The following is a 24,193-nucleotide window of genomic DNA, read 5'->3' as shown; positions in this document are numbered from 1 at the left end:
CCTCGGCCTCCCAAAGTGCTGGGATTACAGGTGTGAGCCACTGGGTCCGGCCTAGGGGCTCTTTTTTCAAATGCTGAGGTTTGAGCCTCCCTCTGGAGATTCTAACTAACTGACCTTGAGGGCGGCGTGGGTAGCTTGTGTTTAAAAGCCCCTAGGGTGATTCTAACGTGCAGCCAGGCTGAGAGCCTCTGCATAAACCACCAACAGCAAACAGGGGACTATCTGCTGAACCAGGGGCAAAGTGTGTTGAGTCATAGAAAACCGGCCACTATTTGGCTGTGTTAAAAGAAACAAAAGTCTATTTCCTACTGTTCAACCCAATACCGCAGGCTTACTGAGAAGAGGCAGTTATCCAGCTGAGTTGAGTTCTGTGATCTTCCCACTGTCACTGCATTAGTGGAAAAGGTTAGACTTGAAGGACAGTTAGAATCTGGATTGGGATCTGGATCGTAATATTATATACAGTATGTCAAAAAGATGGAAGGCTTACTAGCTGAACGACATTATTTCACCAGCCTGACGCCAAAACACACACAAAAGGTGCAGGCCATTTGGCATAGGTCAGTATCCGATTAGGCGGAGAGACGGGATTCCCTGCCGCCTGGTGGCTAACTACCTTGTGGACAGCGGCATCACCCTTCCACTTTCCTGTCTCTCCACTGTGCCTGAATCTCTTCTTTGATCTCTGTTCTCTCCATACCCTTCTCCCAACAGGTACCGGCACATATCCGCTGGTGGGAGGTTTGAACCCCAGGGCCTCCAGCTCATGCCCAACCCGTTTCCCAATAATTTCGCCAGGAGCTGGCCCTGCCCGAACCCTCTGCCTCACTACCAGGAGAAGGTGCTAAAGCTGGCCTTGCTGCCCAGCGCGCCCCTGAGCCAGGACCTCATAAGGGATTTCCAAACCCTGATAAAGGACAGAACTGCCTTATCCCTCCACCATCTCTCCAAGGCACAAGCAAGCAAATCCCCAGTAAAGAAGAGGAAGAGAAGACCTGGACACTTCTAGAAGGGCTTCCAGAGGGGTGGGGACGATGGTGGTACCCAGAACCCCAGGCTCCAGTGTTCTCAATCAACACTCCTTCAGCAAGAGGCCCTGGGGTAACAAAAGGACTCTGGCTTCTGCAAAACAGCCTCTCCACCATCCTCCCAGCCTCAAGCCACCTCTGTACCCCAGGCTACTGGAGAATCAACTCAAGTTCTAAATTGTTATATTTCTTCCTTGGAGGACTCTCAGCGAAGGTGGGAGGACTGGGGCCAGGCGGCTGGGTAGAGCAGGGAGAACAGGGAGAGGCTCCAGTTCCTAAGGAGAGGAGAAGTGGGAAGGAAGGAGTGTGTGTGTGTGTGTGTGTGTGTGTGTGTGTGTGTGTGTCTGTTGGGGTGGGGGAGGAGGCGCTGTAAGAAACGTGGATAATAAGAAGCTATCTCCACTCTCATAACTCACTGGGAATGAGGCTGGGATTGGTCAGGGTATAGAAAGCCTCTTAGGCAAAAATAACCACAATGCCACCCCCTCCCTGGACCATTTGATGTCTGGACAAAGACCAGACACAGCTGTGCTTGGTTGCAGGGCCCCATGCAGGGTTTGGAGGAGGAGAGGTCAGGTCAGGGCTGGTGCTGGAGAACGGGAGAGTCAGGCCCCAGGAAGGCTAACCAGGTCTCAGCAGAGGAACAAGAGTAGAACAAAGTAGAACTTCAAGGTAAAAGAGCGGTCTCTCCACACCCTGGTGGGGATACCTGTGGGGGGAAGGGTGTGGAGGACTTATGCCAAAACAGCAGTCAGCCCAGAGGCCTTGGGCCTCAGCTTTTTCTATCAGGGAGTCAAAGACCAGGGGTAAAGTAGAGGCAGGCAAAGCAACAGTCAGAATGATGTTGGCCCTGGCTGGGGTGGAGATGGTTGGGGAGGGCGATGGGAAGGTGGCTGGAGGGGAAGAAGCTGGAATGGTGGGGGCCCTACCTCACCTCCTCCCACCCCCATCACATCCCCACACTGATGGTCGCACCTGCTGGGCTCCTCTTGGCCTCCTGCCCACGGCCTTCTTTGTCTCCATTTCTCTCAAGCCCTGCAGGCACCTGGGAATCAAGACATCACAGGGTTCTAGTGCTGCTTTAACCACTAAGCCCCAATGTGGCCTTTGAAAAAGTCGCTATTTCCTCTGGCTTTTAGGTTCCTCATCTGCCCAAGGGGGGCCATTAGTTTATAAATAAATGGAATAAATACAAGAATATAGGTGAAGGACCTGCAAAGTGTGTAGCCCACTGGCGGCCCTCCAGAAATGAAGCTGTCAATCAGTGTTCATAGAATAAAAATAATAAGTAGATAGAATATTATGTAGCCATAAAAAGAAATTGAGTATCGATAGATGCTACAGTGTGGACGAAACTTGAAAACATCACGTTGAGTAAAAGAAACCAGACACAAAAGGCCACACACATATTGTATGATTTCACCTATGTGAGGTACCTAGAATAGGCAAATGTATAGAGACAGAAAGTTGAATAGAAGATATCAGGGGCTTGGAGGGAGGGCATGGGGAGTCACTGTTTTTTTTTTGTTTTTGACAGTCTTACTCTGTCACCCAGGCTGGAGTGCAGTGATGTGATCTCGGTTCACTGCAACCTCCACTTCTCGGGTTCAAGCAATTCTCCTGACTCAGCCTCCCGAGTAGCTGGGACTACAGGCACCTGCCACCACACCCGGCTAATTTTTTGTGTGTTTTTAGTAGAGACGGGGTTTCACCGTGTTAGCCAGGATGGTCTCGATCTCCTGACCTCGTGATCCGCCCACCTTGGCCTCCCAAAGTGCTGGAATTACTGGGATTACAGGCGTGAGCCACCGCGCCTGGCCAGGAGTTACTGTTTAATGGGTACGGGTTTTCTGTTGGGGATGATGAAAAAGTTCTGAAAACAGACAGTGGTGATGGCACAACATTGTGAATGTACCACCTCATGCCACTGATTTGTGTACTTATGAATGATTAAAAGGTAAACGTTATGATATGTATATTTTACACATTAAAAAATTTTAAAAAGAATACATGTTATGACATGGATAAACCTTGAAAACATTATGCTAAATGAAAAAAGCCAGACACAAAAAGCCACATATTGTATGACTGCATTTACATGAAATGTCTAGAACGTGCAAAGCCACAGAGCTAGAAGGTGAATGGATGCTTCCCAGATGCTGAAGGAGGGGAGAAGTGAAAATATTTTGGGCCGGGCGCGGTGGCTCACGCTTGTAATCCCAGCACTTTGGGAGGCCGAGGCAGGCGGATCATGAGGTCAGGAGATCGAGACCACGGTGAAACCCCGTCTCTACTAAAAATACAAAAAATTAGCCGGGCGTGGTGGTGGGTGCCTGTAGTCCCAGCTACTCGGGAGGCTGAGGCAGGAGAATGGTGTGAACCCGGGAGGCGGAGCTTGCAGTGAGCTGAGATCGCGCCACTGCACTCCAGCCTGGGCGACAGAGCGAGACTTCGTCTCAAAAAAAAAAAAAAGAAAATATTTTGGAACTAGACAGGGGTAGTGGTTGCACAACATTGTGAATACACAAAAAGCCACTGAAGTGTACGTATACTTTAAAATGGTAAATTTTGTGTTATGTGAATTTCATCTAAATTAAAGATAATATAATACATCGAACTCTTGTAGAGAGTTTCTCAGTTTCCTTCTAACGCCACGTCCATAATTGTCTTACAGGGTCCTTCTCTTTGCTCCTCTCTCCATGGTGTATGTGAGTGTATGTGGGACGGGGTGTGTGAGGGCAGAATTGAGGGGTGAAGGAGCGTTTCCTGAGTGCTCCACGGGAGTGCCGGGGCTCTGGGAATTTACCCATTCTCCTCACTCTGGATTAGGAATGAGGGTGGAAAAGAGTGGTTCCCTTTACATAGGATCCAAAAATGTCAGAGCTGGGCAGCCATTAGGAAACACGCCTAATGACCTCACACTTCAGACGGGCAAAGCGAAGCCCGTGGAGAAGTGACTTGCTCCGGACCACGAAGCCAGGCAGCCTCCTGGGAGAGGACGGGAGGGGTCTGCCGGAGCCAGGACTGCAGGGCCTGCTTCTCGGGCTACTTGCCACCTCACAGCGAGAGGCCCTGGGCATGGTTAGAGGGTCGGCAAGAAGATTTAGGGAGTGGGAGGAAGAAAGCCATTGGGATCCTTGAAAACAAGCTGCCTACTCTCTGGCCTTAAGCTAGGGGCGGGCAGAAAGGAAGCTGCACTCACACAGGCTCCTGCCCCGGCAGACCCTGCCCACCCAGAAGCTCCCAGCCTCAAGTCAGGACTTCACCCCGCCCCACCACCTTCCAGCCCTGCTCTCCGGAACAGCCTCTGCTCTGCAGCAGTATCCAGGCTCTCCTGTTTATCGGCCAGAGACACAGAAGCAAGGCATCCGGCGCCCCCTAGCTCTAGCTCCAGCAGGCCATGGGCGTCTGCGGGGGAAGCAATAGCAAGCACGAGACCTTCCGGTCCTGGGGACCCTAACGAGACAACCCCCAGCCAGGCAGGTGCAGTGGTGCGCACCTGTAGTCCCAGCTACTTGGGAGGCTGAGGCAGGAGGATCGCTTGAGCCCAGGAGTTCCAGACCAGCCTGGGGAATACAGTGAGACCCTAACTCAAAAAAAAAAAAGAAAAAGAAAATAACCCCAGCTCAGCCTACATACACTTGGCTGGCAACCATGAACAACCTCCTTACACCATGCCCACACACGAATGAACCTAGAGGTCCTGAAAGCCTTTGGTGGGGTGGGGTGGGGGGATCTCTGTATCTGTATCTGCCTAAAGATCCACTCTTTCACCACAGCTGGAGTGCAGCTCTGAGAGGGAGGCAGGGGTGAGGGCATGGACACCCCTTCCCCCCACATACTTCACTCCCCAGGACACCCTGTGCCCTGCTGAATGCCACCAGCTTCATGGACAACAGTGAATCCCAGCAAAGGAAGTCTTCCCAGCCATTTCCGGGCCAACAACTCCCCTCCCTCCACCTCCCCCTTTCCAAGCTTGATCTTGGTGTCATGAGCTAAGTTGCTGACGCAAGTTCCTGAGCTGCTGGGAGCTTGAGGAATGGCTGGGGCCAGGAAGTCTGGAAGCTGTGGGGACTGGGAACCCCTGGGGGACCATACAGGGCCACCCACGTTGCCAGTCATGCCCTGCCAGGGTTGTCTCATCTAATTGCCATGCCTCAAAAAGCCCGATAGCTGCTCCTTGAGATGACAAACTCGAGCCAAGATCCCCTCTGCAGACAGCCCCCAACTTACCTTCCAGCTTCCCTGGGACCCTCCAGCCTTCATGTCAACTCATCGCTGCCTCACTTGCTAAGAGCCCTTGTCTTCACGTCTCTTTTCCATCACTGAGCCCTGTCCTTAGTTGTGCCGCCACCGAGCCACACACATTTGCTCTTTTCATTACCCAGTGTAAATAGTGGCTGCTGCCTAACTGCCATTCCAGTTAGTGGTTCCTGTGGCTATTCACATAGTTGCTCAGCTTATGTTAGTCCCAAGCCAATTCATTGTGTCAGTCCCAGGGCAGAGCCTCACGAACGCCTCCACGCTTGTAAAGAATGTTGCTGCATCTGGCCATTGTCCAAATTCCAAGACAGGAATTTCGATGTGTGGCTTCCCTTAGACCACCCTTATGTTTACTGGGTGTTTATTGAACACTGACACTAGGTATCATGACACGGTTCCCAAACAATAGTCAGTGACTTCTTCAGTCTGAGTATCACTAGGAAGGGGAAGTTGTGTCCAAGGGTGTCAAGTGCAGGCCCACAGCTTAGGCAAGGAGGAGGGAAAAAATACAGGGGAATGGAAGCAGGAAATAAAAAAGATAAACAAAGAGGGAGGGACGGGAGTGCCGAAGGTAGGTCCTGTATGATTTCCGTCTTGGATATAGTAAACGGAGGCATACAATTTACTATTATTTATTGTTATTATTTTGAGACAGTGTCTTGCTCTGCTGTCCAGGCTGGAGTGCAGTGGTGTGATATTGGCTCACTGCAACCTCTGCCTCCTTGGTTCAGGTGATTCTCCTGTCTCAGCTTCCGAAGTAGCTGGGATTATGAGCGCACACCACCATGTCCACCTAGTTTTTGTATTTTTGGTAGAGACTGGGTTTCCATATGTTGGCCAGGTTGGTCTCGAACTCCTGACCTCAGGTGATCCACCCACCTCGGGCTCCTTAAGTGCTGAGATTACAGGCATGAGCCACCGTGCTCGGCCATGAGTTGGAACTCTTGATCAGGCTCCTCTGAGTTCACCATGCCATGCTCAGGCTGCTTTCATCAACAGAGCCAAAGCACTTGACCTCTTCGTGCCTTGGTTTTGCCATCCATGAAATAGGAAAATAATCCTAGTGTCAGAAATATAAAATGTTGTCCTTGCCTGGTAGCCAGCCTTTGGAAGATCCACCTCTTTGGGATGGCGGTAGGGAGGTGTGCTCTCCTGGCAGCACGGGGTGCCTGGGGCCCTCGCTGGACAGGAGAATTCTGGAAAACAACCTCATTCCTGTCTTCAGCAGATCTGACAGGCCCAGAGGAGAAGGCCTGAAATAGAACTGGCTGCCCTTAACCCTCCACGGGTTCAAGAGAGCTGTTTGTCTAGCTCTGAATAACCCATTCTATAAAGAATATTCCAGGAATTTCCTTATGTGGCAGGGCACTGGACTGGGTGATTTCACTGGGCCAGAGGAGCTTCTCCTCTCCATCCCCACCAGCAGAGACAAGAATTGGCACTATTCAGCCTTGAGGAAAGAATGTTGAAAAGATGGAAAGATCTTTGAAGGCATGAACGGCTATGACAAGGAAGGTGGGATACAGTTCATCTCTATCTCTGCTAGGCTTGGATAAGAGGGCATGAACTTTGAATATAGCTACGAGGACTTAGATTTAAAAAAGAACTTCCTGATAGAATTGAGATTCTATCAGGATAGAGGAAAGGAGCTGTAGAATCTATTTAGATCAGTGCTCGCCAACAGAAACAGAATGGAGCAACATCTATAATTAGAATTTTTTGTTTGTTTGTTTTGAGACAGGGTCTCACTCTGTCACCCAGGCTGGAGTGCAGTGGCATGATCTCGGCTCGCTGTAGCCTCTACCTCCTGGGCTCAAGCAATTCTCCTGCCTCAGCCTCCCAAGTAGCTGGAAGTACAGGCGCATGTCACCATGCCTGGCTGAATTTTTTTTTTTTGTAGCGACGAGACCTCACTATGTTGCCCACACTAGTCTTAAACTCCCGGCCTCAGGTGATCCTCTTGCCTTCCAAAGTGCTGGGATTACAGGTTTGAGCCATGACTCCCGGCCTAAAACATTTCTGTTTTTTTTTAAAAAAAGAAAACAAGACTGGGTGCAGTGGCTCATGCCTGTAATCCCAGCACCTTCGGAGGCCGAGGCAGGCGGATCACAAGGTCAGGAGATCAAGACCATCCTGGCTAATATGGTGAAATCCTGTCTCTACTAAAAATACAAAAAATTAGCTGGGCGTGATGGCACGTGACTGTAGTCCCAGCTACTCGGGAGGCTGAGGCAGGAGAATCACTTGAACCCGGGAGGCAGACGCTGCAGTGTGCCGAGATCATGCCGCAGCACTCCAGCCTGGGTGACAGAGCAAGACTCTATCTCAAAAAAAAAAAAAAAAGAAACAAGTGAAATTAATTTTTATTATTACATTGTTATTATTATTATATTATTGTTTTTATGTATTTTATTTAACCCAATAGATAAAAAATATTATCAATATGGGGCCAGGCACTGTGGCTCATGCCTGTAATCCCAGCACTTTGGGAGGCTGAGGGCGGTGGATCACGAGGTCAGGAGATCAAGACCATCCTGGCCAACATGGTGAAACCTCATCACTACCACCAGGCGTGGTGGCAGGCGCCTGTAGTCCCAGCTACTCAGGAGGCTGAGGCAGGAGAATTGCTTGAACCCAGGAGGCGGAGGTTGCAGTGAGCCTAGATCATGCCACTGCACTCCAGCCTGGGTGACAGGGTGAGACTCTCTCTCCAAAAAAAAAAAAAAAAAATCAATATAAAGTAATGCAATTAATTAGAAAATAATTCATGAGATGTTTCACATAGTTTTTTGTATTGTTTTCAAAATCCAGTGTGTGGTTTATACTTGCAGCATATCTCAGTTCAGATTGGCCACATCTCAAGGGCTCAACAGCCATATATGTCTAGCAGTTACTGTATCAGACAGCATGAGTTTAGCATTACCAGTAATTGTCTGACACCCAGTGGTAAATGCAAGGTGTGGTCTGGTTTTATCTAAAGACAGAAAGTGTTTTAGGAGGCCTTTGTGCCTGAGGGCTTATCAAGCTGGAAGGCCAAGGGAACCTTCCTTTTTAAGCCCTTCTCTGCCCCTTCATCATTGCTAGAAATATTAAAAAACCAGAGCCCTCTGGCGAGTCTGAGAACACACTCAGTGGTACTCCGTGTTCTCTGTTCTGCAGAGGGAACCCAGGCTCTGGCAGCCTAACAGATTCAGTGGGATGGGCACTGTGCCAGGGCGATTGAGCAGGGGGATCCAGGACAAGGGCTGGGTTGTGGTATAGACAAGTTAACCCTATTCTCTCCATAGCAAGAGATGATGTTCTGTACTGCAGCCAGTCTGTTGTCTTGCAGATGTGAGTGACTGGCCATAGGAGGAGACGGGCCTGACAGAGGGGATGGAGAAAAGCCAGTCCACCCCCTTGCCCCAGGCGGGTTTGGGGACACAAGGAGGACAATCCCAGACTACCCTGTCTTACCTGCACTCTTCCCTGTGTCTGTGGCAACCCTCCAGGTGTCTGCATGGCCCTCTCCATAGTGACCTATGTGTAAATGTCATCGCTTCTAAAAGAGCCACTCTGCCCAGCTCAACTCCATCACTTTCTATTCTTACCCTGATTTTTTTCCCTTTTTCTACAAAAAAAAAAAAATTGTATTTGGATTTTATTTAGAATTTTATTTATTTATTTTGAGACGGAGTCTTGCTCTGTTGCCCAGGCTGGAGTGCAGTGGCGTGATCTCGGCTCACTGCGAGCTCCGCCTCCCAGGTTCACGCCATTCTCCTGCCTCAGCCTCCCAAGTAGCTGGGTCTACAGGCGCCCGCCACCATGTCCGGCTAACTTTTTGCATTTTTAGTAGAGATAGAGTTTCACCATGTTAGCCAGGATGGTCTCAATCTCCTGACCTCGTGATCCGCCTGCCTCAGCCTCCCAAAGAGCTGGGATTACAGGCGTGATATTTAGAATTATATTGAGTTTATGGACAAATTGGGGAAGAAATTAAATCCTTTTTTTTTTTTTTTGAGACAGAGTCTGGCTCTGTCTCCCAGGCTGGAGTGCAGTGACGTGATCTCAGCTCACTTCAACTTGATCCACCTCCTGGTTTCAAGCGATTCTCATGCCTCAATCTTCTGAGTAGCTGGGACTACAGGCATGAGTCACCACACCTGGCTAATTTTTTTTCATATTTTTAGTAGAGACGGGGTTTCACCATGTTGGCCAGGCTGGTCTAGAACTGCTGGCCTCAGGTGATCCACCCACCTCGGCCTCCCAAAGTGCTGGAATTATAGGCGTGAGCCACCATGCCCGGCCATCTTTATGATATTGAACCTTCCTACTCATGAACCGGGTAGATCTCGCCATTTTTTTTTTTTTTTTTTTTAGATTCAGGGGGTACATGTGCAGGTTTGTTAGAAGGGTACAGTGCATGGTGCTGACGTTTGGGCTTCTATTGATCCTGTCACTCAGAGAGTGAACACAGTACCCAACAGGAAGTTTTTCAGCCCTAACTCCTCTCTTTCCTTCCCTGCTTTTAGAGTCCCCAGTGTCTATTGTTCCCATCTTTGTGTCCATTTGTATTCATTGTTTAGCTCCCGCTTATAAGTGAAAACATGCAATATTTGGTTTTCTGTTTCTGTGTCAATTTGCTTAGGATAATGTCCTCCAACTGCATCCATGTTGCTGCAGAGGACGTGATTTTGTTATTTTTTATGGCTCCATACTATTCCACGGTGTATTTTCTTCAGCACTTACCACCACCTGAGGTTATAAATTTAGTTGTTCATTATCTACCTTCTCCATTAGAATGTGAACTCCGTGAGGGCAGGGACCTCATCTGGCTCTCCACTGTACACCCAGGGCCTAGCTCAGTGTCCAGTGCATAGCAGGTGCTCAATAACTACTTTTTTCTGAATGAAAAAAAACTTCAGAGAAGAACCAATGCAGTGAAGGAGCCGTATTTCTCACTTTCATTTTTTCTCTCAGCATTTCCGAATTTAGATCCATTCACTTCAGAGAATAACAGACATTTTCCAAGTGTCTTGGGCGAGAATATGCTCACTTCTTCTACTTCTAACAGTTCAGAATGGCTTAATCTTCCTGAATAGTTGGACAAAATTTCTTCCCCCTCTGTCTCATTATTAGAGACCAATGGAGTTATTCCTTGTTGATTAATTAATTGTTTTTTTTTTTTTTTTGAGCCGGAGTTTCACCCTGTCACCCAGGCTGGAGTGCAGTGGCGTGATCTCGGATCACTGTAACTTCTGCCTTTCAGGTTCAAGTGATTCCCCCATTTCAGCCTCCTGAGTAGCTGGGATTACAGGCATGTGCCACTATGCCTGCCTAATTTTTGTATTTTTAGTAGAGACAGCATTTCACTACATTGGCCAGGCTGGTCTCGAACTCCTGACCTCCAGTGATCCACCTGCCTCAGCCTCCCAGAGTGCTGGGATTACAGGCATGGGCCACTGTGCCCAGCTAAATTGTTTTTTTTTTTTTTTTAATTCTCTGTTAGGTAAAAAAAAATTATGAGGGGAGGAAACTGAGGTGTCATGGGCAAGGCCAGACCACTCAGCTAGCCTCACAACATTCCCCACATTCTTCACTATCATAGCAAAGGGGTGTCTACAGTCCTGCAGAAAGGTCTCAGAGCTTTATATTGCTAGAACAATATATCCCATTCTTCTGGCAATCTGGGGGAAGAAACCAACAAACACAAAAAGGCAAGAGAGGGTCTCCTTACTGCTGAGTCTGCCCCAAGATGGCAGTGAGACAGTACTTGCTTGGGTTATAGAACACAGGGGCCAACTCTCTTCCCGCTCCACAGCTACAGTCCAGAGAATGGCATTTTCTGAGCACAAGTGGTTTCCAGGGCAAGGCAACAAAGGCCTTATCAGACTAACTGGAAAAGAGAAGCTGATGTCCCCAAACCCGCTCCAAACTCCAAAGTCTCCATTCTGTGCCCCAGGCATGTTTACTCTTCCCTGGGGTGTAGTGTACAGACCTGAGCTCACCTAAGAGCCTGGGACAGCCCATCCATGTTGGCAGGCTGGCTCCCTAGAGCCATCTCATCCTTGTGAGTTGATAATTTAGCATGACTCCCCTGAAGGATGCATTAGTGAAGGACTCTTGAAGATGCTGAAGAATTTTCAAACCAAAGGAATGAATTTTTAAGAATAAAGTAAGTTGGAGGAGATGCTTTTCAGCGTGGGGCCTGCCCAGCATCACGCTGTGTGTCACTCAATAATCTATCAATTATATAGTTAATCCTATTGAAACAACTATAGGAACCCAGCAAAACACGCCAGAGGATCCTCTTTGACCTCTATCCCAAGCAAACATATGGTGGTAATGGATGTCAAGACATGGGAGGGAGCTGGAAAGTTCCACTAAAGCTAAGTCTAAATGAAGCTGGGCTCTGGGTGGGACAAATCTTGAGAAATGGCATCCTATTACAGTTTGGTTTTCTTTCCGTGTTTATCATCTCTATCAGTATTCTCCTTTAGGCACAGCGTAAATTGAACAGAACTTGGGAGAGAGAACACAAGGACCTGACCCCCTGCTCTGCTCTATCATAACTGAATCTTGGGCATATTTTCTAAGAATTTTTTTCTTTTAGAGACAGTGTCTCATTCTGTCACCCAGGTTGGAGTTCAGTGGTGCCATCATAGCTCACTGCAGCCTCGAATTTCTGGGCTCAAGTGATCCTCCCACCTCAGTCTCCTGAGTAGCTGAGACTATAGGTACATGCCACCACACCTGGCTAATTTTTTATTTTGTTTTGTTTTTGTTTTTTGAGATGGAGTTTCACTCTTGTCGCCCAGGCTGGAGTGCAATGGCACAATCTCCTCTCACTGCAACCTCCTCCTCCCGGCTTCAAGCGATTCTCCTGCCTCAGCCTCCCAAGTAGTTGGGATTACAGGCGAGTGCCACCATGCCCAGCTAATTTTTTGCACTTTTAGTAAAGACAGGGTTTCACCATGTTGGCCAGGCTGGTCTCAAACTCCTGACCTCAGGTGATCCACCCGCCTTGGCCTCCCAAAGTGCTTGGGATTACAGACGTGAACCACCGTGCTGGGTCCTAAGACTTAATGTACTAGTTTCCTGGGGATGCCATAACAAAGTATGTATCACAAGCTTGAGTGGCTAAAACAATAGAAATTTGTCATCTCACAGTTCTCGAAGCTGAAAGTACAACAGGAAGGTGTTGGCAGGGTTGGTTCCTTCTGGCAGCTGTAAGGTAGGGTCTGTTCCGCGCCTCTCCCCTGGCTTCTGGTGGTTTGCTGCTCATCTTAGGTCTTCCTTGGCTTACAGATGCATCATCCCGACCTCAGCCTTCACGTGGCGTTTGCCCCATGTGCATTTCTCTCTGCATCCAACTTCCTCCTTTTAATAAGAACGCAGTCGTATGGGAGTAGGCTCATCCTAATGACTTCATCTTAACTTCACCATATCTGTAAAGGCCCTATCTCCAAATGAGGTCGCCTTCTGCGGTACTAGGGGTTAGGGGTACATTTGGGGGGTGAAGGAAACAATTCAACCCATAACACTTTCTTTCCCTCTAAATGGGGATTAGAATACAGTATTTCTTCATATAATTGCAGTGGCTGTGAAAGTGTCTCAAAGAGGCTTGGTTCCTAGAAGCTCAGTAGACATCGGGTTTGTCTGAAAGTACATGTGCCTTGGAACTGTCTGAGTCAGACTGCACCCTTAGGGAGCAGGGCTCAGGTGGGGTAATCACCCTGTGAGTGTCCAACACAGGTAAACAGGTGCTTGGCCAATGCGTTTCTCTGATGGTGAAGAGGAAAGGCTGGAGACAAAAATCTGCTGATAAGCCAGGGCTAGAAAAAGTCTGATACCAAGTGCTGGAGAGGATGTGGAACCCCGGAGCCCATGTGCAGCTGTCTGAGTGTGCACTGATAAAAACACTCTGGCAATATGCCAAACAGGCAAAGCTGTATATGGGATGTCCCAGCAATTCCACTTCTAGGTGTAGGCGTATACTCTAGAGAAATGCCTACGTAGGTGCCCCAGGAGATGTGTGCAAAAATATTTACAGCAGCATTGTTTGTTAGACCTAAAAATGAAAAATAACCTAAATTTCCTCAATGTCATGCATGCATCTAGTGGAATACTGTTACATAGCAGGTGAAGTCAATTAACTAGAGCTGAGCATATCGTATGGATGAATCTCACTAACAAAAAGTATTGAGCAAAAAAGAGCAGATTGCAGAAGAATAAATACGGTGAGCAGGACAAAACCAACGACATACCGCTTAGAATGCATGTGTAAGTATTTGCATAAAGAATATAAAGAAGTAATGGCCTGATAAACACCAGTTTCAGCAGGTGGAAGTGGAAGTGCACAGGGAGCTTCAACAGCTTATTTTTTAAACTGGTGATGAGTGAAGAGTACTGGTTATCTTATTCTTTGTAACTTCTGTATATTTGAAATACAACATTTTTTAAAGAGCCAGGACTTGGGGAGAGTCACATAAAGGAAACTGAGATGCCAGGGACATTTTCTACTCGTGGGAAGATTCAGAGTTGTTCCTGCCATTCCCTGGAACCCAGAATCCAGAGTAATTAGTTAAAGACTCTGACATCTGCTAGGCGGGAGGGAAGAGACCTAACAAGGTAAGGCTAGGGGGATGAGGAGGGAAGGACGCTCTCATGCTGCCCCTCTCTGATCTGAACCCAGTTACTGATCTGCACACCAGCCCTGGGCTGCAGAGAACGCCAGGCGGAAAACAGCTGGGCAGCCCTGGGAAGCCTGGGAGGGATGCAGAGGAGGGCGGGGGGCCACACACGCTGGGAGGTGCACTAAGGCTGCTGCCCCCACACAGTGACAAGCGCTTCCTTGCAACCACCTGGCACGGGCACCCTGACAGTTTACAGCACTGTCTCTCTCTCCTTCTCTCTCTCTCTCTCTCACACACACACACACACACACACACACACACACACACACAGACACACACACACGCCCCATCCACCCCCCGCTCTGACCAGGACCCCAGCTTTGGGGACGCGGCCAAGTCAGCCAGCTGTGGGCCCTGCCAACCCTCCCTCTCTTCTAGGACTGGGTTTTTTCCAGCCGGAGTCTCCCTCCCTCTACAGCGGTCTCGGGAAACTGGAGACTGACGCGCTGCTCCTGCACGCTATTTATTTTCCTCTTTCCCTCCCGCGGAGACCCTCCTGTTGGAAAGAGAGCTGCAGCACGGGACGGAGACAGGCAGGAAGAAGCAGAGAGGACTTGGTGACGCCCCACCCCCCCGCCAGCAGCCCCTGGCCCACTCCTCCAGCAGGGGCCATGAGCACCAAGCAGGAGGCCAGGAGAGATGAGGGAGAAGCCAGGACAAAGGGGCAGGAGGCACAGCTTCGAGACCGAGCCCACCTGAGCCAGCAGCGCCGGCTCAAACAGGCCACCCAGTTCCTGCACAAGGACTCGGCCGACCTGCTCCCTCTGGACAGCCTCAAGAGACTCGGCACCTCCAAGGACTTGGTGAGGCACCCCCTCCCCCGCCAGCGTCCCCTGGCCCTTGCCTTCCACTTCCCAGATCCTGAGCAGGAGAGGCAGGAGCAGAAAGTGCAGACCCTCAGCTTTCAGGTCCTGCTCCCTTGCTGAGATGGGGAGAGGTCATCTTGCGAACTCGAGGCTCTTCACTGGGGATGTTCCCATGGTTTGGTGGCTCTGAGGGGTCCTATTCCCATTGCTCGGCTTCCCTGCCTTTTTCCTCTAATGGCCCCAAACTTGAGGGTGGTGAGGAGCTAGGCTGTTCAGGAGTGGGGGCGTACAGGAACGCAGGCACCCTCTAGAGTGCTCACTTACAACGGGAGGGCCTGGAGGACTGGCAGTTTAGGGTTGTGACTTCCTGTTCTCCCCGAACCACAGGTTCCCTCCACCAGGTCTGTCTATCCACTTGTCCTTTCTCCTCAGAATCAAAACATCGGGGGGTCTCCATCCCTCCCAGGGCATCAGGGTTTTGTGTGGCTCTTGCTGGGGGCCCCTGGCCGCCTTGAGTGCTGCTCCCCCAGCTCCTAAGTGGAATGGACCTTCCAGGCTCCTCTCCTCCCATCCGTCTGCAGCAGCTTTGGCCTCAGAGGAATGGGGCAGGGGAGTCACAGTGAGGATGTGAGTGGGTGGGGGACAACTGCAGATTCAGGCATTCCCCTCTGAGAGGCAGTGCTGACAAGCGGGGCTGCACAGCCACTTCGCTTGGGATCAGATCCTGGCTCTGCCATTCACTAACTTGCACAATTGACTTTCCGTCTCTGTGCCTCGGTTTCTTCATCTGTTAAATGAGAATCCAATCAATCACAGGACTGTTGGGAGAGTTGTTAGAGCTGATATATTTAAAGCACTTAGAACAGTGCGCAATAGCAGGCACTATCTAAATGCTATTATCCCCCAGCTACTATTCCATTTAGCCTGAGAAATATTCCTAGCCTCTGACCCACGGAAGAGGAAATCCTTCGTAGAAAGGCTTGGGAGCACTCGCTTCCCTGTCCCCTCTCCTGGTCTGAGAAGAGGTACCCAGCCAGGCCTGTGCTGAGGTTGGAAGCACGTCTGCAAGGCCTGCGCTCCACCAACTGCTTCTCCCCGGGAACCTGAAGGCAATGCAGCGCCTCGTTACCTTTCCCTACTTAGCTCTACCTTTCCAGACTCCTCTCGGCCTGGGTTGCCCCACCAGGACCACAGCCCAGAGGCCTGGCAATTCCCTAGCTCCCAACGAGGAAAAGGGATTGCACTGAGACTTGCTTATTCCTACTTGCAGTGGCAGCAAGCATAGCTGAAAAACAGGGATGGAGCAGGGAAGGGGGTTCTTTGGCTCTCAATGGCTAGAACCTACTGGGGACCATCCTACATCTGTTTGGCCCCAGGAGAAGGTGCTCTACTGACATTGCCATCCCGGAGTGGCAGGTCCCGCCTTCTGATGAGAAGTCCTGGGCTTTTCACCTCTCCCCTCTGCCTAGGATATCCCCAATTGATCTCTAGCAGTTACCTCCTATGGCTTTGGGAGCAAAGGCACAACAGGTAGGGAAGACCCCATTGTCTCCCTCCCTGGGATGGCTGTGGAGCAAACTGCACAACAGTGGGAGGGGCCTGAAGCCTGTGTCCATCGTGGGAAGGTGGAAGATGGGAAGTGCAGAGCCAGTCTCTCCAGCCAGTCCCAGAGCTCGCTGAACTTTTCCCAGCACTGGGTCTCCTGCTGGCAGCCTTGCTGCCAGGAGCAACCCCAAGGGCCTCATTAATCTAAGAGTAGAAAAACAATCCCAGGCTCCCAAGGAGAGAGGGCAGGTGGAGAGGTGCATAGAGCCTGGGAGAAGAGTCAGTCTGCAGCAAGCATTTATTGAGTGCCTACTAGATGCTGAGCCACGCCCTGGGATATAAAAATGAGTGAGGTAGACTCAAGGGCTCTCCAGGCTAATGGGGGAGTAAAATCCATACACAACATCTGTGAGAAGCATGGGAGCTAAGACAAGGGACCCCAGCTGGGCGTGTATGGAGAGAGGAGCATGAAGAACTCAGAGAGGGTATCCTGGAAAGGGTCCATCCTGCATTATAGGATGTACACGGAATCCCAAACTGAAGATACAACCTCTCTCAAATAAAGTGTGTTAAGCTAGTCATCCAGTCTAGCCTCGAGAAAAGTGAGGAAGAGGAGTTTCAGGAAGAGAGGAGAGGGGAGTAAAGGCATGGAGGCACAAAGCAGCCTGGTACGAGCGGTGCTTCTGGAGCCCATAAATAGGGTGGCAGGGAAGGAGGCACGGCCCCGTCATCTGGGCTGCGGCTCACCTTCAAAAGCTTGAGCTCTATCATGCAAGCAATGCGGGGTAGGGTGGGGGGTCTTTGATGCATTTTAAATAAGAGAGTACATGGTTAGTTTCATGTTTTACTTTGGTGCTCCGCAAACTTTAACCTGCACATGAATCACCTGGGGATCTTGTCACAACGAAACATCTGATTCAGTAGGTATGAGTCTGCATTTTTAAGAGGCTTCGAGATGATGTTAAAGTTGCTGATCTGAGGACCACATTTTGGAGTAGCAAGGTTTTAGCTTCCAGTCTGAAGCTCCAAGCAGATGTATTTGAAAGGTAACAGGTCTGGAGACAGGTTATGAACTTAAGAAGGTGTTCCAAGGATCCAAGAGAGCTGTGGGGAGTCTGGAACACAGGCAGTAACAGAAAGGAAGGATGGAGGCCAGGTGCTGTGGCATATGCTTTTGGTCCCAGCTGCTCAGGAGGCTGAGGCTAGAGAATGCCTTGAGCCAAGGAATTAGAGTCCAGTCTGGGCAGCATAGCAAGATCCCATCTTGAAAGAAAAGAAGACAAAAGAAAAAGAAAGAAAAGAAAGAAGAGAGATAAGGAAAGGAGGGACAGATTGATTCTACACAGGAGGCAAAACTTACAGAATTTGGGAAGTGACTGGATGGAATGGGAGTGGCTGTAGATGAGGGACAGGTCAAAGATGACTCCCAGCATCCTAGTTCTTAAGAGTTTTTTTTGTTTGTTTGGTTTTGTTTTTTTGAGACAGAGTCTTGCTCTGTCAACCAGACTGGAGTGCAGTGGTGTGATCTCAGCTCACTGCAACCTCTGCCTTCTAGGTTCAAGTGACCATCACATTTCAGCCTCCCGAGTAGCTGGGACTACAGGCACGTGTCAATACATCCAGCTAATTTTTGTATTTTTAGTAGAAATAGGGTTTCACCATGTTGATCAGGCTGGTCTCAAACTCCTGACCTCAAGTGATCCGCCCACCTCAGCCTTCCAAAATGCTGGGATTACAGGTGTGAGCCACCGCGCCTGGCCTAGTTCTTGAGTTTCTTACTGTTTTTCGTCACACCACCAACCCTGGGATCTGAAGCCCATTGAAGGATGAGGTCAGAGGGGAAGAAAAAAAAAAACCTCCTAGCTAAAAAAAAATGTAAGTTTGAGACAAAACTTCCCCCAAGCATACTAATTCCTGAAATGTCCCTTCGGCTACTGAGTCCGTTTAACGGAGAATGGACCATTCTCTTCCCATTTCTTCACTGCTGAGCAATCTATGGGTGTCCAAGGAAAATGGCATGATTTGATACTGGGGCTTACTCTGCTCTCATTATCTGGGACCCTGGGGTAAACTCCGAGGGTAAGGCTCAGGTCTGGGGTGGGGTTGGGGGAGCATCCTGGGATATCTAAGTGGGGTAACTGAGCAGCCTGGATGCCTGGTTTTGGAACTGCCTACCTTCATTGTTTTGTGATGGAGCCAGCAGCCGCACAGTGTGATCCAAAGACGCCTGGTGGAGGGAAACCCGAAATGGCTTCAGGGGGAGTCTCCCCGGGTGCAGGCCCTGACTCATGGCCAGGAGAGCAGGAGGAAGACCAGCAGGACAGAGATTCCAGCTCTTCTGGTCAACTGCAAGGTGAGAGGCCCCCCAGGGACACACTTTCATTAACAACCCTGCCTGCACCCACTTCACCTGCTCTCCTTGCTGCCCTGATGGCAGAGGGAGGGAGGGAGAAAGGGCACCTCTCTCCCTAGCCTGGACCTAACCAGGATCCTCTACCTCCTTCCTCCCTGCCCCAACCCATCTCTCCTCGGTGCAACTCCATCTGTCACCACCATTACTCTGCCCCCTTTCCTTGGTCAAAATACAATACTTAAATCAAATGGTGTGTGTGCATGGATAACATAATTCTGGAAAAAACTCATGTGTTCTAAAGCATTGGCCCTGTAATCTCTGGAACTGCGTAACCACTCAGTCACTGTTGAACGTTCGCAATAAATTCCCACTGGTCCTTGGCCACCGTCTTTGCTCTGTGCTTCTTCTACCTGGATCGCACTCTTCTTGCTCTCCAATCATTCTGGGTCTGCATTCTGCAAGCGAAAGCCCAGCTCAGATGTTACCTCCTCCTTGAAACCTTTTCTGATTTCTCCAGTAGGAAACAGCCTTTCCTCCCTCCCAACCTCTAAGGCATGTTACTCATGTCCTTTTTAAAAAAAAAAAATAGTTTTTTGAGACGGAGTCTCGCTGTCACACAGGCTGGAGTGCAGTGGCATGATCTTGTGTCACTGCAGCCTCTGCCTCCTGGGTTCAAGCGATTCTCCTGCCTCAGCCTCCCAAGTAGCTGGGACTATAGGCCCACACTACCACGCTCGGCTAATTTTGTATTTTTAGTAGAGACAGGGTTTCACCAAGTTGCCAGGCTGGTCTCAAATTCCTGGTGCTGGGATTACAGGCGTGAGCCACTGCGCCCGGCCCTTTTTTTTTTTTGAGATGGAGTTTTGCTCTTGTTGCCCAGGCTGGAGTGCAATGGTGTGATCTTGGCTCACCGCAACCTCCGCCTCCTAGATTCAAGCAATTCTGCCTCAGCCTCCCGAGTAGCTGGAATTACAGGCAAATGCCACTATGCCTGGCTAATTTTGTATTTTTAGTAGAGATGGGGTTTCTCCAGGTTGGTCAGGCTGGTCTCAAACTCCTGACCCCAGGTGATCCGTCCACCTCGGCCTCCCAAAGTGCTGGGATTACAGGTATGAGCCACCACACCCCTCGACTTTTCCGGTTCTTTTATTTTTTAGAGACAGAGTCTTACTCTGTCACCCAGGCTGGAGTGCAGTGGCATGATCAGAGCTCACTGCAGCCTCAATCTCCTGGACTCAAGCGATCCTCCCACCTCAGTCTTCTGAGTAGCTGAAATTACAAGTGTGCATCACCATGCCTGGCTAATTTTTTTTTTTTTTTTTTTGTATTTTTAGACTACCACGTTGGTCAGGCTGGTCTTGAACTCCTGGCCTCAAGCGATCCTTCCACCTTGCCTTCCCAAAGTGCTTGGATTATAGATAGGTGTGAGCCACAGGGCCAGGGCATTCACATCCTTTTATAGACCATAAAACTTTCTGTCATATAGTAGAGTTATATTTTACTTCCTTTAGACTCCTGAATAGCATTCATTGATGTACCTCCTGGTAACATATCTTATAGTAGATACTCAATGAATGTTTGGAACGAGAAAACAATGTGTGTATATATCCAAGTATGTATCAAAATGTCTGTCCATGTCCCAAAGTAGGTGAAGTTGGCTTCCTTTGTTTCCAGGGGCGAACTTCTTGGTTACCCATATCTGAGTTTCCTAACAGGGGATTCCAGTCTTCTCATCCTTCCTCTACTCCTAACCTGGAGTTTTCGAACCAGGAGGGCATCAAACTCCCAAGGATTCCTCTAAACAAACAGGTCACCATTTCTCCATGTCTGGCAGATCTTCCCCCAACTTATGAACCCATCACATATAACCACTTTTTTTTTCCATTTTATTTTTTGTAGAGACAGAGTCTTGCTATGTTGCCTAGGCTGGTCTTGAACTCCTGGCTTCAAGTGATCCTCTTGCCTCCAAAGTGCTAGAACTACAAGCATGAGCCACTGCACCTGGCCCACTTCCTTTTTTGATTTATTTATCTGGGAGTTCTGCCCCTATTGTATGAGTGTCATAAAAATCAGTTTTTTTGTTTGTTCTGACACAGTTTTGCTCGTTGCCCAGGCTGGAGTGTAATGGCGCGATCTTGGCTCACCATAACCTCCGCCTCCCGGGTTCAAGCGATTCTCCTGCCTCAGCCTCCCGAGTAGCTGGGATTACAGGCATGCGCCACCACACCCAGCTAATTTTGTATTTTTAGTAGAGACAGGGTTTCACCATGTTGGTCAGGCTGGTCTTGAACTCCCGACCTCAGGTGATCCACCCGCCTCGGCCTCCCAAAGTACTGGGATTACAGGTGTGAGCCACCGCGCCTGGCCCCGATAAAAGCCAGTTTTAAAGACAGTTCATTTTCTCCACTCATTTCTAGAAGGGAATCATCAATGGGCTGGGAAACCGAAGGATCCAATTCCAACCCATTCTCCTAGGGACTCACTGATTCACCACAATCCCTCTTTCTTAGTGCCAGGACCAGCTGCTTAGAGTGGCCGTGGACACAGGCACCCAATACAATCGGATCTCTGCTGGATGTCTCAGCCGCCTGGGGTAAGAGTGTGGCCCAAACTAGCAAATGGGGGACAGGGTTTCTTTTTGGGGTGATGAAAATATTCTCAAATTAGATAGTGATGACAGGTGCATACTTTATCTCAATAAAGCTGTTATTTAACAAAAGAGTGGCTAGAAGACTCTGGCAGATAAGGCAAGGATTTAGACCCCACGTGAGGTCAGGGGTTGGAGGTGAACCCATAGTAGAGAGGGACACCTGCTGATTAATGGGGTGAGCCCTCTAGGGGCTGTGGTAGCCATAACCCTTGATTTCCAACCACAGGTTAGAGAAAAGAGTCCTAAAACCCTCAGCTGGGGACCTGGCCCTTGGGCCCCCAACCCAGGTGGAGCAGTTGGAGCTACAGCTGGGGCAGGAGACTGTGGTGTGCTCGGCACAGGTGATGGGTAAGTCCCCCCTTCTGCAACAGCCCTGGTGCTCACCTCTCACCTTTGTCTTCGGGGTGGGGCAAAGGCCGAGACTTTCAGTCCCTGCAGCACAAGGAGTCCCCAGAGATGTTCTGACTATCCCCCATCTCTGTGCCAGTGTCCTCGGATCTGGGGATGGGGTGGGCAGAGAAGGAGCAAGGGCTGAGAGGAGGGCAGCAGTGACCATTGGGAACCCTCAGCCTCTTCTGTTTTCAAATTGTTCCAATAGATGTTGAGAGTCCTGAATTCTGCCTGGGCCTGCAGACTCTGCTTTCTCTCAAGGTAAGGCACCCAAACTCAAGGCCTGATCCAAAGCACTGGGAAAAAGTAGTAGAAGGCACAGGTGTGGAAGCCTGGACCAGCTTCTGATGAGAGTGACTTAGAGATGGGCAATTGTCCCTTTGCTTCCTTAGAGGTTCCTTACTTACCACCAAGTGAAAAATCAAGAGAACTGGGTCACCCCCTCCAACAGGAGTCTAGGGAAATGGGGACGGGGGAAGAGCAAAAGGCAGGTGGAAGCTGTGGGAAGTGGGAGGGGGAACAAAAGGAGCAGGCCGGGAAGCAGGTGACAGGCTGAGGTGACCTGGCATAACTGCTCTACGCCCCACAGTGCTGCATCGACCTGGAGCACGGAGTGCTGCGGCTGAAAGCCCCGTTCTCAGAGCTGCCCTTCCTGCCTTTGTACCAAGAGCCTGGCCAGTGACTGCTGTCTCAGTCAGTCCCCAGAGGGAACGACCTTGCCTTAGCAGAAGAGGCGTGTGGGGAATGGGGGCTCTTGAAGCCAGGTAGCTGGGGACTACGGTGTCTGCCCTTTCAATCACCACCCCAATCCCTGCTGTCCCATTTCCCCCAGCTGGCCACATTCCTCTCTGCTTCTCAGTAGCTGTCCCACTCCCCAGGAGGAGTTTTCACTAGAGGGCCCACGATGCCAGGATTCTGATTCATTTTCCTCCCAAGAAAAGCAAAGCCAAATCAGGACCACAGATAGGAACCTAAGCAAAATGGGGTGCCTGCTTGGGCTGGGTCGAAGGCTCTGCTGACTGCTGTCCTTGCCCACCACCCAATACCACCCCAAACACAACTTCCCACGCCACCATGTCTCTCACCACACCTTCTGGGGCTCATTATCTCCCACAACTAGACTGCCATGCCTCACCAACCTATGTCCCTGGACCTCCTGGTGTCTGCCTCTCGGATTCTGTGCACATCTGCTCACAGTTGAGTGGGAGAAGAAACATTAGCCAGAATTCAATACAACAAAGAGTGGGAGTTAGTATAGGAATGTCCATCTCATAAGGCTGAGAGCCTTTATTAGTCATTTTTCTGGGGCTGCAAATGTCTGAAGCCAGTTACTGTTTGATTACCCTGTGCAAAACCTTGGACATACTTCTGCTATTAACGCTAGGTATTTATCCTTCTCCACTTGCTTTTTGTACCCACCGAGCCCCTGAACTTTGGGTGTGTGTGTGGAAGAGGCTTGTAAAGAACGGCTCCTATGAGGCAGACAGGATAGTGAGGGTGTCACCACTCAGACTTCACCTATTCAGTATTCTTTCTGATTTCTAGAACTATCCACCGCATTAGGCCTTCTTCCTATCCCCATCTCTGGTCTCTTGAGCTTAAGCTTGCGTTGTCCTGGAATCAGTGGCTTTCTAACCCCCTGCCAGTTTTTGCCAAAGCAAAAAGACAGAGGCTTTGTTTTTTTTTTTTTTAAGTTTGGGGTCTGTCAGGAGACAGAGGCTTTTTTGAGTCCACTGTGAAGAGAAGAACCTGAACCTTAAGACGCCAGACCCCTGAAAGTCTTTCTGGCTGGTTTGAGTCTCTCAAATCATGGATTAGGAGTAACGAAAGAGGCCGGGTGCAATGGCTCATGCCTGTAATCCCAGCACTTTGGGAGGCTGAGGCGGGCGGATCACTTGAGGTCAGGAGTTTGAGACCAGCCTGGGTAATATGGTGAAACCCCATCTCTACTAAAAAATACAAAAAATAGCCAGGTATGGTGGTGCACACCTATAATCCCAGCTACTTGGAAGGCTGATGCACAAGAGTTGCTTGAACCTGGGAGATGGGGGTTGTAGTGACCCAAGTTCATGACTTGGACTCCAGCCTGGGTGAAGGAGTGAGACCCTGTCTCCAAAAACAAACAAAAAAGGAGTAGAGAAAGACAGTGGTACAGCTAACCTGAACAAGGGAACTGGGACCCTTGGGCTGAAACAGAGTCTTGAGCCTGCGGCTGACTGGGTTAGAGAAGAACCAGGATGCAAGGAGCTGCCCGGGACACCTGGCCTGCCCTTTCCCAGCTGCCTCTCCTGCCCTCAGAAGGAAAGGAGAGGAGCTCACTTATCACGTGTGCCACAGTACCTGGTCTCAAAATCCTAAAGGCCTTCCTCTCCCTCACTGCCTTGCTCCACAAGGTCCGCTTTCTTGGGTCTTGTGCTGTGCCTTTCCTTGTCTGCCTCTTGCTGCTTCTGTAACTGCAGACCCCAGGCCCAGTGGCAAGCGCT

The 24,193-nt window shown here is 49.8% G+C and overlaps 3 protein-coding genes across 8 annotated transcripts in view; 2 read left to right on the top strand and 1 right to left on the bottom strand.

Moving 5' to 3' along the window:
• Nucleotides 1-1,009, top strand: part of TEX52 (testis expressed 52) — a 10,637-nt gene extending 9,628 nt beyond the window's left edge. Inside the window, exon 4 of one of the 3 annotated variants that reach the window (XR_009214509.1) lies at nt 715-777. Coding sequence is in view for 1 of the 3 variants with exons in the window: in XM_032159314.2 (XP_032015205.1) it covers nt 715-1,009 (295 nt within the window). In the remaining 2 variants the exon portion in view is untranslated. Of the gene's footprint in view, nt 1-714 lie in introns of all 3 variants that reach the window. The other 2 variants (XM_032159314.2, XM_058442607.1) reach the window with 2 other exon arrangements.
• A 5,775-nt stretch (nt 1,010-6,784) lies between these two features.
• NRIP2 (nuclear receptor interacting protein 2) lies at nt 6,785-24,124 on the top strand. The gene is made up of 7 exons (XM_058442030.1): nt 6,785-6,806; nt 14,345-14,769; nt 18,518-18,670; nt 21,181-21,263; nt 21,547-21,668; nt 21,919-21,971; nt 22,300-24,124. Exons 1-7 carry the CDS (start codon nt 6,785-6,787, stop codon nt 22,390-22,392), a joined length of 951 nt encoding a protein of 316 aa, XP_058298013.1. The 3' UTR covers nt 22,393-24,124.
• ITFG2 (integrin alpha FG-GAP repeat containing 2) overlaps nt 9,777-24,193 on the bottom strand; it is a 28,062-nt gene continuing 13,645 nt past the window's right edge. Inside the window, exons 13-15 of one of the 4 annotated variants that reach the window (XR_004249104.2) lie at nt 21,712-21,818; nt 18,493-18,663; nt 9,777-12,650 (exon numbers count right to left, since the gene is read on the bottom strand). The gene's annotated coding sequence lies outside the window, so the exon portion shown is untranslated. The other 3 variants (XR_004249105.2, XR_004249103.2, XR_009214460.1) reach the window with 3 other exon arrangements.

Source organism: Hylobates moloch, unplaced genomic scaffold, assembly GCF_009828535.3.
Source record: "Hylobates moloch isolate HMO894 unplaced genomic scaffold, HMol_V3 SCAFFOLD_8, whole genome shotgun sequence".
Classification (NCBI taxonomy): Eukaryota; Metazoa; Chordata; class Mammalia; order Primates; family Hylobatidae; genus Hylobates; species Hylobates moloch.
The sequence above is the reverse complement of the archived record's forward strand: the minus strand, read 5'-3'. Positions and strand labels throughout refer to the sequence as shown.

What these genes read in the sequence shown, in the direction of transcription:
- NRIP2 (XM_058442030.1), top strand. Translation starts at nt 6,785, where the DNA reads ATGAACGGCTATGACAAGGAAG. An exon ending in GAACGGCTATGACAAGGAAG is followed by an intron (nt 6,807 to 14,344) that starts GTGGGATACAGT and finishes CCTCTCTTCTAG; the next exon opens with GACTGGGTTTTTTCCAGCCG. An exon ending in AGACTCTGCTTTCTCTCAAG is followed by an intron (nt 21,972 to 22,299) that starts GTAAGGCACCCA and finishes TACGCCCCACAG; the next exon opens with TGCTGCATCGACCTGGAGCA.